At 34.1% G+C, this 12,165-nt stretch overlaps 1 protein-coding gene and 1 long non-coding RNA gene across 2 annotated transcripts; one reads left to right on the plus strand and one right to left on the minus strand.

Moving 5' to 3' along the window:
- Positions 1 to 718: 718 nt before the first annotated feature.
- LOC131004314 (alpha-1,3-arabinosyltransferase XAT3-like) lies at positions 719 to 2,390 on the plus strand. The gene is made up of 3 exons (XM_057930964.1): positions 719 to 947; positions 1,195 to 1,638; positions 1,861 to 2,390. The coding sequence occupies exons 1-3, from the start codon at positions 734 to 736 to the stop codon at positions 2,388 to 2,390; spliced, it is 1,188 nt and encodes a 395-aa protein (XP_057786947.1). The 5' UTR covers positions 719 to 733.
- Positions 2,391 to 7,817: 5,427 nt separating this feature from the next.
- LOC131004310 (uncharacterized) lies at positions 7,818 to 11,019 on the minus strand. Its single transcript, XR_009094961.1, has 2 exons — positions 10,610 to 11,019; positions 7,818 to 8,085 (listed from the first exon to the last, which is right to left on the minus strand). It is a non-coding gene; the product is annotated as an uncharacterized LOC131004310 (long non-coding RNA).
- Between the last annotated feature and the right edge of the window lie 1,146 nt (positions 11,020 to 12,165).

The following is a 12,165-nucleotide window of genomic DNA, read 5'->3' on the forward strand; positions in this document are numbered from 1 at the left end:
AATAAATGAGTTGTGAGATATTTTTTGTAAATAGTGTGTATGAATGAGGAAAAGTATAAGCGTATGTCACAAAATGGAAAGACCATATTTATTATGGACGGATGAAAGTGACAAAAAAAATCACATTTATCGTAGACATAAGAAATAATATTTTTTATTTTTAAAACAAGTATATCAAAATAACAAAAACAACAAATTTGATATACAGTGAAATATGAGTCGAACACAGAAAAATATGAGGACAATGGATTTGTACCGTCATTCTTAAACTTCCATTGGATCACATCTACTTATTTCGCCAACAATAATGAAAACAAAACCATAGTGTGTTGTGTTTTGGTCTAGCAGTCGGAGGTTGATGCCCAAGACCTGAAATTTCGAGTTCAAATCTTCGGTCGCGTGGTCTTTGAATTTTTTTATTTACTTATACTCCCTCCGTCCACGAAAACCCGTGCCACTCCCACATATGAAGTTCTTTCGTGGACGGGAGAGTATAATTTATCAAAAAAAAAAATAAATCATATTATCCTAACTCAATTTTTCCATTGAGTTTCTTTATATATGCTCACACACACTCATATTCACATTCATCCACATTAGATATCTCAAATCCTCAATCTACTAATTGAGGAGAAAATAACTTATTAATTAAAATATGTTCCGCCATGATTATAGTAACTCAAGTCTTCCCCCATTGTTTTCAGCAGTATGCCTAAATTCAAGTTATTGTGAAATGGAGGGTGACATAAGGGTTGAAGCCAAATCCTCAACAATAGTCATCGTAACACCTCTCGATAGCGTCTACTCATCCACCATTGAGCCTTATCCCCGACCCAAATCGCGCCGCGTCAAGAAATGGAGACTCACAACCCACCAACACAACGTCCCCAGATGCACCCAACATCACAACCATCCCGCAATCCTCTTCTCAATTTCTGGATTCACGGGTAAGCTCCACACAACTCAATTTTGGTTAATCCAAAAATCAATCCATTTGACCAATCGTTTCTTTGGTTAACTAAATAACTGTTTTTTTATCAAATATATTTTTGGCTTTTCCAAAATCTTGTTCCTTCATAATTTCAAATCTCTGATCTCCACATGTTTGTGTTTAATTATACTTCATCCGTCTCAATTCAGTAAACCGTTTGAGCATGAATGTTGAGAAATAAATAGTTTAAAATAAAATAAAAGAAAAAAAAATTCTAATTCAGCAATGTGTGTGGATTTTTTTTGCAGGATCAAAGACACAACGCGGAAATTACTTCCACGACTTCGCCGACGTGTTGTTTCCCTTATACATGACTTCCTCCAGATTCCAAGGAGAAGTCCACTTCCTCGCAACCGACTACAAGCCGCTGTGGATACGCCAATACACACACATTCTAAATAAGTTAACCAAACACAACATTTTAGACATCGACGCCCAGACATCACAAGTCCACTGCTACCACAACATGCAACTCGGCCTCACATTCTACAATGTGCTCATGAGCCCTCCCTCGTCGCCATTGTCGCCGCCTTCCCCATCGATGCACACTTTTCGGCAGCTGCTGAGGGAAACCTACTCCCTCAAGAGGGAGAGGGCCACAATATTAAACGTGGCCAAGCCTCGGGCACGACCCGCTGACTATTTGGGTAATTTTTTAAATTACTATATTTTACTCCCTCTGTCCCACTTTAAGTGTCTTGTTTTTCTTTTATGGAAAAAATTAGTCACAAAAAGTGAAAATATTTGGGATCCACATCACCTTTTTTTAACTCTATACTACACCACTTGAAGTGGGACGAAGGGAGTATTTGTTTACAACCTTTTATATATAAAAGTATAATTTTATCCGCTCATTTTTAAAATTCTAGTTGTGTCCCCGCCTCGGCCCCGTCTCATGATCATAGACAGGAAGCAGTATAGGGTGATAAGGAACGCGGGGCAAGTCTCGAGCATGGCGGCGGGGATGGGGTTCGAGGTGGTGGTGGCGGACGCGGGAAGGTCGACGGAGATGTGGAGAGTGGCGGAGGCGGTGAACTCGTGCGACGTGCTGGTGGGGGTGCACGGGGCGGGGCTGACGAACATGGTGTTCTTGCCGGATAAGGCGGTTGTGATTCAAATTCTCCCGTTTGGAGACGTGGAGTGGTATGCGGCGACTGATTTCGGGAACCCCGCGCCTGGCATGAACTTGAGGTATATGGAGTATAAGATTAGTCGGAGAGAGAGCTCTCTCACCGGAGATTATCCCACCGATCATCATGTTCTCACCAACCCCGAATCCTATAGGGGTACGCCTGATTTCTGGACCATTTATATGATAGGACAAAATGTGACGCTTGATTTAAGTAGGTTTAAAGGAACTTTAGTTAAGGCGCTCGAGTTATTGAGACCTTCACCTTGACTGAGTTTCCAACCATGCATGTGTATGTGTTCATCATATTATCTGTTTTTTTATGTGTAATAGGCTTCCTAGACCACAATTAATATATAGTTTTATGATATCACCATGAATTCTTGAGTTGAAAGAAAAGAACAAAAAAAAAAAAAATCTTAATTAGGTCTCATTTGGTACACTATGGAGAATTTGGTTAAGGCGAGAAATGATAGGATCTTCAAAAATATAACACTAAATGTTGGAAGAATTGTGAAAAGTATCAAGTATTGTTCATGGAAATGGATGAACTCACATTATTCTTTTTTTTTAATGCCTCTATTCATGATTGGAGCACGACCCTAATGACTATATTCCTACAAATCTTTAATTGTTCTTTTGTTTTGTCACTTTTTTTTAGTTTGGCACTTACATTCAAACAGTATTGTCACTTAATTATATTTTAGTACCTCTCGTACTTTGAATGAGATTTGCCATTTTTATTTTAAAAAAAATTATTAACCCGCTATTATAAAACAGTGATAAATAGACTAATCTCGTATAATTAGGATTTTTTGCATTCATAATAATTTAAGGAAACCAGAAATGGACGCGGATCAGAGTATGGTTTAGAAGTTAAAAAAAGGCCAATGTTTTAGATCCAAAAATTAGAGATTAAAACTAGGGGTGGTAATCGGTCCGGTTCGATTATAACCAAACCGATTTTCTAATTAACTGAAACCGATTATGAAAACACTAACCGAAAATCGAACCGAATTTTAGTTCGATCAACCGATTAACCGGTCCGGTTAATTGGGTCGGTTAATCGATTAACCGAATTAACCGGTTAAAACATGGCAGGTGGCTGATCAGAATTTTCAAAGTTGACAAATTGTTATTACATCAGTTAATCCTCGACACAGAACACTAGCTAGATCAAAACGACACCCATCCACATGATACTCAGTGACCCTACACTTAGAATGTTGATTGCAAGTGTGAAAATCTAATTATGAACACATGATTACAGTAGCAACAGATGCAGTATACAAAGAAGAAAAAAAATGAATAGTTATTTCAAGCTACATGAAGATTATCGAAAAGATGTCAGCATTTTCATCTAACTACATTATCTTGCTGGTACATAATTAATATTTCAAATTACTTACTTATGAAAAAAAATGGTTAATTCGGTTTAACCGGCCAGTTACCGATTAAACCGAATAATATTTAAAACTTAATAATCAGTAACCGAACTGAACCAATGAAAGCTAGTTATCAGTTAACCGATTAACCGATTTTTCGGTTCGATTACGATTATAACTCGATAACCGGAACCAAATTACAACACCTAATTAGAATCAATAATAATTTATGAGAACCAGAAATGAAACCCAATGGTACCATTGTAATACTCGGTCTTGCCATTTGTCAATACGTTTTAAAGGAAATTTTGAGTTTAGAGGTATAAGATGATTTGCACACAAAGAAAGAAACTAAAATTTGATTTTAAATTCCAACACAAAATATTTAGAAAAGCTTTTATAACTTCAATTTTTTTTTTGATTGTATATAAAATTAAATTATATTTTATATATAAGACGTGAATTAATTCTATAAGTATTAATTTACACAAGGTTTTTGTTGGGCTTTAGCTAAATTTTTGCATTGGGCCTTAGAATTTAAAGATGAATTAAACTGATCAATGGAAACAAAGTCCATACAAAGCACATCCTTTCTTATTAGTTATAATGATAATGATGATTAATGAAGGTTAATATATATATATATATATATATATATATATATATATATATATATATATCTATATATTATATTAAAGACCAGTTAAACGGTCATTTTTCCCGCCACCTACCTCTCCAAATTTTAAATTTTCAAATTACACAATTTACAAATTTATTACAGTTATTTAGTTAAATCCTATCCATAACTGCAGCAGTTACTCCATAATTTTATAAAACAAAAGACATTGATAAAAATCTTGAAATGTACGGTTGACCACTTAATGATCGAACAAGTTTAAATTTAATCAATTCATCAAAATAAATGATATGGTTAGAATTGGTAAAATTTTAAGGGTCACGTCGTTTGAACATTTATATTAAAAGGATAGTATTGTACGTAACAAATTAAAACATACTATTAAAATCTGAAAGTTAAAAATTTTGGTACAATTAAACCAATTTAACATATTGAATTCAGGGACGGAGCTACATATATACTGGGCTTGACTCGGCGGTCGCTCAGGTAATTTTTTTTAATTATTATATTTAGGTTGCTTTTAAAAACAAATTGATTATAATTCTACCTGTCCAAATTTGTTGTCAAATACAAAAAAAATAATTTGGTCCGCCTATTATCAAAATAATAGCTCTGTCTCTGCTTGAATTCACATTGGACTGAATTTGTTATCTTGGGACTTATACAAAATTAATTCATTTACTCATTATTATATATTTTCCTCAAATAATGTTGAGATTATGGACTCCTTTATTTTTTTTTCAAAATAGCATATTAGAATCTCAACTTTTATGTAACAATGTCGTATTCTTTAATTTAGATTATGTTTGAGATTATAGTAGGTAAAACCTTGATTTGTGAGAATCACGATATGGTAGAATATAATTTAGATTACCCAAAATCGCCCACTGTTTTCACCAATATTGTTTTAGTTTTTTAAATTTGAATTTGAATGAATGATTATATATATCCAACTTTACTCTTTTTATAGTGAAGTAAAATGAACCATATTTTCTTCTTTATTTTTTAATAATATCCCAAAACCCACCGTATCGAGGCCACGTCACAGATATAACATGTTATTGTCCACATACTATTTAGCTGCAAATTGTTTCTTGGCAGATTGGATAATGATCGAACAAGTTTAAATTTAATCAATTCATCAAAATAAATGATATGGTTAGAATTGGTAAAATTTTAAGGGTCACGTCGTTTGAACATTTATATCAAAATATTTTCATTCTTTTTTGTCTCCGAATGGGTGCTTGTGACGGGACACAAGCAGTTGATAAAGGGGGGCGTGTATGTTTTTTCTGCCACCTTCTCGAATTTTCAACTTTCCTGGTATGTTTAGCTTTGTGGGCTATTTTTCTTTTTTTCTGGGAATTATGAATCTTGAATTTTTATTTGTTCTTTTTCAATATGTTGTTTGTTTTTTGATAGCCTGTATATAATGTGTACGTTTTTTTTTTTGTTAATTAATCTTGCTGTAGTTTTCTGGTATTGAATTAATGAATGCTATATAGTTTCTTGGGATAATTAATTTTTTTGTTGGTTGATTTTTTTTTCTTTCAAAGTGTTGGAAATATGTGCTTGATGAAATGCTTGAGAGGGAATGTTTGATTGAATATGTATTAGGTTATGTTGTAATTAGATGAGATGATTAGATTCTGACATGTGTTAATTAAATATATATATTTAAACATATCATTTAATTTCGATATTCGTCGAAGCAAGAAGAAAACTTCTAAACTATTGGCGTTCCAAAATATCAATAGAATAACGAAATGCGGCAGAAATCATAAATAGCGAAGATAAAGTTGAATTATGGAGTATATATTAAGACAGAGGCTGTAAAAGACCTTAACGCATAAAAAGTTTATTATGAACTTTATGTTATTATGAATTTTTTAGAATGGAGATTTCGTAGTATAAAAGAATAATTTTACACTCAAGAAGAAACGCGGTGATAATTACATATGTAACTCGATTTTCTTACAAACTTAAATCCCAAACATACATTTAATAATAAAACAAAGGAGCTTCTAAAATGGGTTTTAAAAGGAATAGAAAGACTAACCTGTACAAAAAGAGGGATGTAATTTCAATGTAGTAGTAATTTGTTTGGAAAAATAGAAAAGATAAATTTAAGCAGTTTATATTTCAGATAAGCGGTTAAAAATTCAAATTCTTAAGCATAAATAAAAAGGAAGTTAGAGATTTTGAATATTTATACTATTTTCCACCATTTTGTTTTCGCAATTCCCCCAAAAGCAAGCAATCAATTGGTAAGTAAACATGTTCCATTTGTAAATTTATATTTTATTTATGATGATGTATGTTAATATCATGTTCTTCCATACAATATATGAATGTCTATATTTTCTGATTATCATGCTTGCATTAATTACGATTTGCAAATTAATTTTAAACTTACCCGTGAATTCGTTGGTTTGTACGAGTATCTTGAATGATTCCTGATACATAAATGATAATATTCATAAGCAAAAAAATAAATTGCATATAATGAATTAAAGCATTAGTAGTTTTACTTATCTGTTTACAGTCTTCCATAGATAATGAAGTAATTGACTCCTGCTATGAATATTTCATCAAACTTGCATAGAAAATGGCTTGCAAATGATGGTAGATCTACAAATATTGCTTTATGAAGATGGTAGAAATGATGATACTACTACTATAAATATTGTGTATAGGGAAGTTTTTCAAAATGTATGACAATATGTGTGCTATTGTCTTGCATTTAATTATAATTAAATTTAATTTATATGAATATCATGTCTTATTTTCATATTTATTTATTTAAAATATTATTAAAAAATAACACTCAACATGCAGCACTTGCCGTGCAACGCACGGGTGGGTGTTCTAGTATATTATAAAAGAGCAGTTTAACGGTAATATTTTACCGCCATATTTTCTCTATCCCACATACTTCCTCCATCCCGTAAGAGTGTATCACATTTTCCATTTTCATCCATCCCATAAGAGTGTATCACTTTCATTTTGGGACATGGCCCCCACTTTCTCCTTTTAACCACAACCACTCATTTCTGCATAACCCCACAATCAATTCAACTACAACTACTCATTTCCACTCAGCACATTATCTACCAACTTTATCTTAAAACTCGTGCCATCCCATATATGATACACTCTTACGGGATGGAGGTAGTATGTTTTATCTCTTCCACATTCTCTCTCTCACGATTTATTAAAATTGAAAATTCCCAATATTTGAAACTCTTTTCATCAATTAAACACTCCTACGTCCGAAGAAATTTTTACAACTTCTTCAACAATAATTTGGAGAAATTTCTTCAATTCCCCCTCCCCCCAAAGAATGTCATAGGTTTGAGAAATTTCCCCAACCATGTCTGTGAAGCCCTCACAAGCCGCCGCCGCCGCAGCAAAAATGCCTCAAAAACAGCAAGGCAGAAGCAACACACAATCGAGCAATGCGAGAAATGAATCAGTCCTTCTCGATTTTGCTATCTGAGAAAATCGCGGCGATGGTGAAGAAGGCCGAATCATTCAAGCTCGGGTAGATTGTCACAGCCCGCCCTAACTATGGATAGTTAGGCCGAGTGATCCACGACTAGGGATGGGGTTAAAGAAGAAGGGGAAGAAAAGGGGCGTCATTTATAGCCGTAAAACTTACTCATCTTAATAAAACTCGTCATTTTTATTCATTAATACTCAATTGAAAACAGTCTATGAAAGACAGCATAAAACTTAATTAATATCATTAATCAAGTTATACATCGTATGAAACCATTCTCTTAAGACTCAAAGTATGACATAACATACTATAACATCAACAACATCTTGCAGCGGAAAGTAGCTAGACATATGTATGAAGACATATTCTAGACAGGTTAACTATTTATTAACAACCCTGGAGACTCCGCTCATTGCAGCACCATCATCACATCAGCTCAACCTGCACATTTAGAAAACATATGCAGGGCTGAGTACAAAAGCACTCAGTGGGCACGTATGCCTAGGTATAAAAATACATGCTTCAAAACTGTAAATTGTCATGCCATCATAAACAGTACAGCAAGGGAGTTTTTCGCTAAAAAGGCCCAAGCTTACTAAGTTCATTTGTGATTCTTAAAGTTCGTCTGATCAGACTAAGTTCTTTTGTAATCTATCATATCTGAAACTGTGTGCCGGAGAGGTAGCCACCTCTCACGGTCACTTGACCGGCCAACCCGCTAGATGACTCACGGTCACTGGTGTACACTAGCCCTGGCAGGATAGCTATCAACTGCTCAGGACCCGAATTCGATTGCATCATTGGCAAAGCCAAAGCAGATAGATATCATACTAAAATTTAAACATTTTATGGCAAGACAACAGTTGTAATATTTTCCAGTTCAAAGATTTGTAACGAAATAACTTGTTCAAAGGTAGCATTAAACTCGTTTGATAGATATATAAAACTGAAATTAACAGTTAAATCATCTCATGCATTCATTCGTATAAGAGGCCTACGACACGCAGGGGATCTCTATATACGTATAGTAAAAGTAATGCCCACCTCGTTGTGTCTCTGTATCAATGAGTAACGTCACTCTCTCCCTCAAGTCGTTACTTCCCAAAAGGACCTTCATCGTTATGAAGAATTGGTGAGAAGTTATAAAAGAAACCTCGATTAATAATCTAATCTCTTTTATGAAACATTAGTATCTCTAATGTTCATCTCTCTTGATTGTTAATCAATATAACAATTATTATCTCTCGTCATTACTCATTAATTATAACATCCTTATGTTATAATTAGCAGCGCTTCAATTAAAAGAAATATTTAACACATCGAAAAGTCCACTTTCTTAGCAGATCTATTCGCTCTCATCTCGTCTAATTAACCAATTAGAAAGTTAAACTTTCCATTAGGTATGTATTTGAGTCACAGGTCAACAAGAATTGACTATGCTCAAATTCTAATTTCACTAAAAATTTCGACATGACCTATTCATATATAATGTCAGCCACGAGATTTCAACGCGTGAATCTCACTACGTGAACTCGTCTCTCGACTCAAAACTTAACATCTTGACATCTTTTCAACGCAAACCAAACAATTCAAAATCATCAAAACTCTTTATCAGTAAACTATCATTTATACTCGACACCAATTGTTCGAGTGTCAGATACCAACATTTATGTGCGTTAATCATAACTCTCACAACTCACACCATTTAGTCATATCGTATCATCCATCAAAACAAATATAATCAAGTTGTTTTCTAGAAAGTTTTGCTGTTTTTGTGTCATCTTTAAAAATTCATAACAACCAACTCAATCATCATAAACTCTCATACCAATTGATCTCAAAAACTCCATGAAGTGTAGTTCACTCTAAAAATGGTAGTTAACCAAAAAGGTTAAAGGTTTTTGGAGATATTGCTCTTTTAGTGCAGGCTGTCAAAGATTGACAGTTTCTGCCAATTTTGTTTAGGCCATTAGAAACCAAGGCAAACCTTAATAAAATTCCATCAAATTTAATCAGCCAAAACTAAAGGTATCCTTGAAGATTTGGTTAAAATTTCACAAGAGAAAACGTTCATATGATCTGCCAAATAAACAATGAAACTCATACACTTTTACTGTTGGAAAAATATGACAGCAGAACAGGGCATTTTTGAAATAATAAACTGCTCTGTTTCAGAGGTCATAAAAATCGAAATCTTATGTTTTTAGAAAAGTATTGAAGTCTAGTTTCGTTTAAAAAAAACGGTGATGCAAAATCCTTCATGGATTAATAGATATAAACGTTTTTGTGAAGTCTACCAACAGTTGACAGATTCTGTCAAGGATTTTTTCAAAATATCTTTAAAATACCAAACATCATCCAAAAGACATGAAATTTTGCAGCGACGAAATACACATATCATAGATAAACATACTAAAATTTCAGAGCCATCAAGCAATGAAAACTCATCGAAACATAAGCTTGAAACTGCTGTAAAATTTTGACAGAATTCCAGTTTTAATTTCGTTCAACAATTATCATCCATAAATTGTAAATCAATTAGCATGCTCATGTGACATCGTAGAACACATATACGCAATAATATTCATTATGCAACGTCTCAAACTTCACGAATTTAAATAATCATACTCCAAAAATTTATACAATTTTCGTGCTTGGAAAAATACGAATTTAATATATATCGATTCTAGCATACCCCTAAGCACAAATATCAAGTCAAAACGATCAAACAAAAATCGAAAGACAAGCTAATATGTGAAAAACGGGGCTGCCCTCATGGGTTTCATAGCTACGGTTCGTTCCGTTCTTACTCCCTTCATTAAACATGCTCAACATCTACCCAAGAACAACATACTAAAATTTCACGACGATCCGACGTCGTTCCAAAATAAAGTCGAGAATCGACGTTTTTCGACGTCGACGAAAATCGAAAAGAAAACCATCAAAACGTAGGTAGAGATCTTACCTACTTAGATACGTGATCGAAAAGATGATCGGCGCTCGTCTCGGTGCTCAAATCGGAGGTCAAAAGCTCCAACTCCTCAACAATGGTGTTATGCGTGAGTTTAGTGTGTGTTTTAGGTGTTGTGTGTGTGAGTTAAAAGTGTTTGGCTGAAACAAACGTGTAATATGTGTGAGTGAGTGAGTTTGGGCGGTTGGGGGGGTGGTTAGGGGTAGGGTAGGTTAGATATTTAGGATATTAACCCGTTAGTCGTTAAATATCTCGTTTCGTCTCGTCTCGTTTTAACGACTAACTACCCATACTCTTCGTTACTCGCCCTCTCAACTCCTACTCACTTTTATTACACTCGTAATTCTATATAAATATAGAAAATACAAGCTCGTTCTCGAAATTCTGATAAACGAGATTTACACGTTTATCGAGAAATCCTGATTTACTATTCACTCGTCGTCCAAAAATAAAAACTTTCATTATTGGACTCGTATCGAAAAACTAAGAATATTTCTCGACGACGTGCACGTAAGATTTTGAAAGTCGACAAAAAGACGAAATAGCCGTACTTTACTATTTATCGTCAAAAAGTCAAAAATTTCAAAAACGTCTTAACGGACTCAGATTTCACTTCCGAGTTCACCGTTCTCATTCAAATAGTTATCTAGAATTATTCAAATACTCAAACTCAAATACGGATATAAAATCCCACATCATCCTCACATCATCAAAAGAACATCTCAACATCTTTAAAATATAACAACAAAACTTCATATAACTCTTCATCTCTTTACAAAGTAAATCAAACAAGGGATCTAAACCCTAATTACTCAAACTTAAGCAATTAACACGTCATCAAAAGCCCGGGTGTTACATAGATGCTTCATGATCGGCGACTTTCTTGTTTGGAAACTTCAGTAGATGCAATTTTAGAAATAATTCCAGTTCTCGATCTTGTCGTGCGTGGGTTAACAAATTGAACCCCTCGAGAACCTCATTTCTACCATTAAATGAAAAAGGTTATGTTAGGTTGTTGTTAATTAATCTTACAGTTGAAATAAATGGACAAAAAAATTGTTGTACCTTGTAGTATATGTTTCCAGTTTCTGGAAACACAATAGAGCCCACACCTTTCCTTACAGTTGCTCTTTCTCTTGCCACAACCTTGTCATTTCCTTTTGGGGTTGAGAATGTGGAGCCTTTTTTCCATGCTCTGTTCCAGGGGCATCTTAGCTTTAGGTGGTCTGCCTATTTTCTTTTCCTCTCGTGGTTGTTTCTCTAAAGCCTCGTTCTTACAAGTATGGGTGTTATGACTACATCTCGGATCATACCTCACTCTTTTGGACCTCTTCTTGGCTGCCTCAAACTTATCTTCAGTGGAGGATGAATTTATCTCACTATCACTGTCCTCGTAATCTAACACAACAGGTTCTTTGTCAGCCTCAATGCCTTCATCATCTTCAACTTGTCCTACTAGCTTATCAAAAACATCCCTAGGAATATATTTTCTCTTCAAATTCCTTCGGGCTGATTGGTACTCTTCATAATTCAGAAGTCAATTCCACATC

This window comes from Salvia miltiorrhiza, unplaced genomic scaffold, assembly GCF_028751815.1.
Source record: "Salvia miltiorrhiza cultivar Shanhuang (shh) unplaced genomic scaffold, IMPLAD_Smil_shh original_scaffold_371, whole genome shotgun sequence".
In the NCBI taxonomy this organism is placed as follows: domain Eukaryota; kingdom Viridiplantae; phylum Streptophyta; class Magnoliopsida; order Lamiales; family Lamiaceae; genus Salvia; species Salvia miltiorrhiza.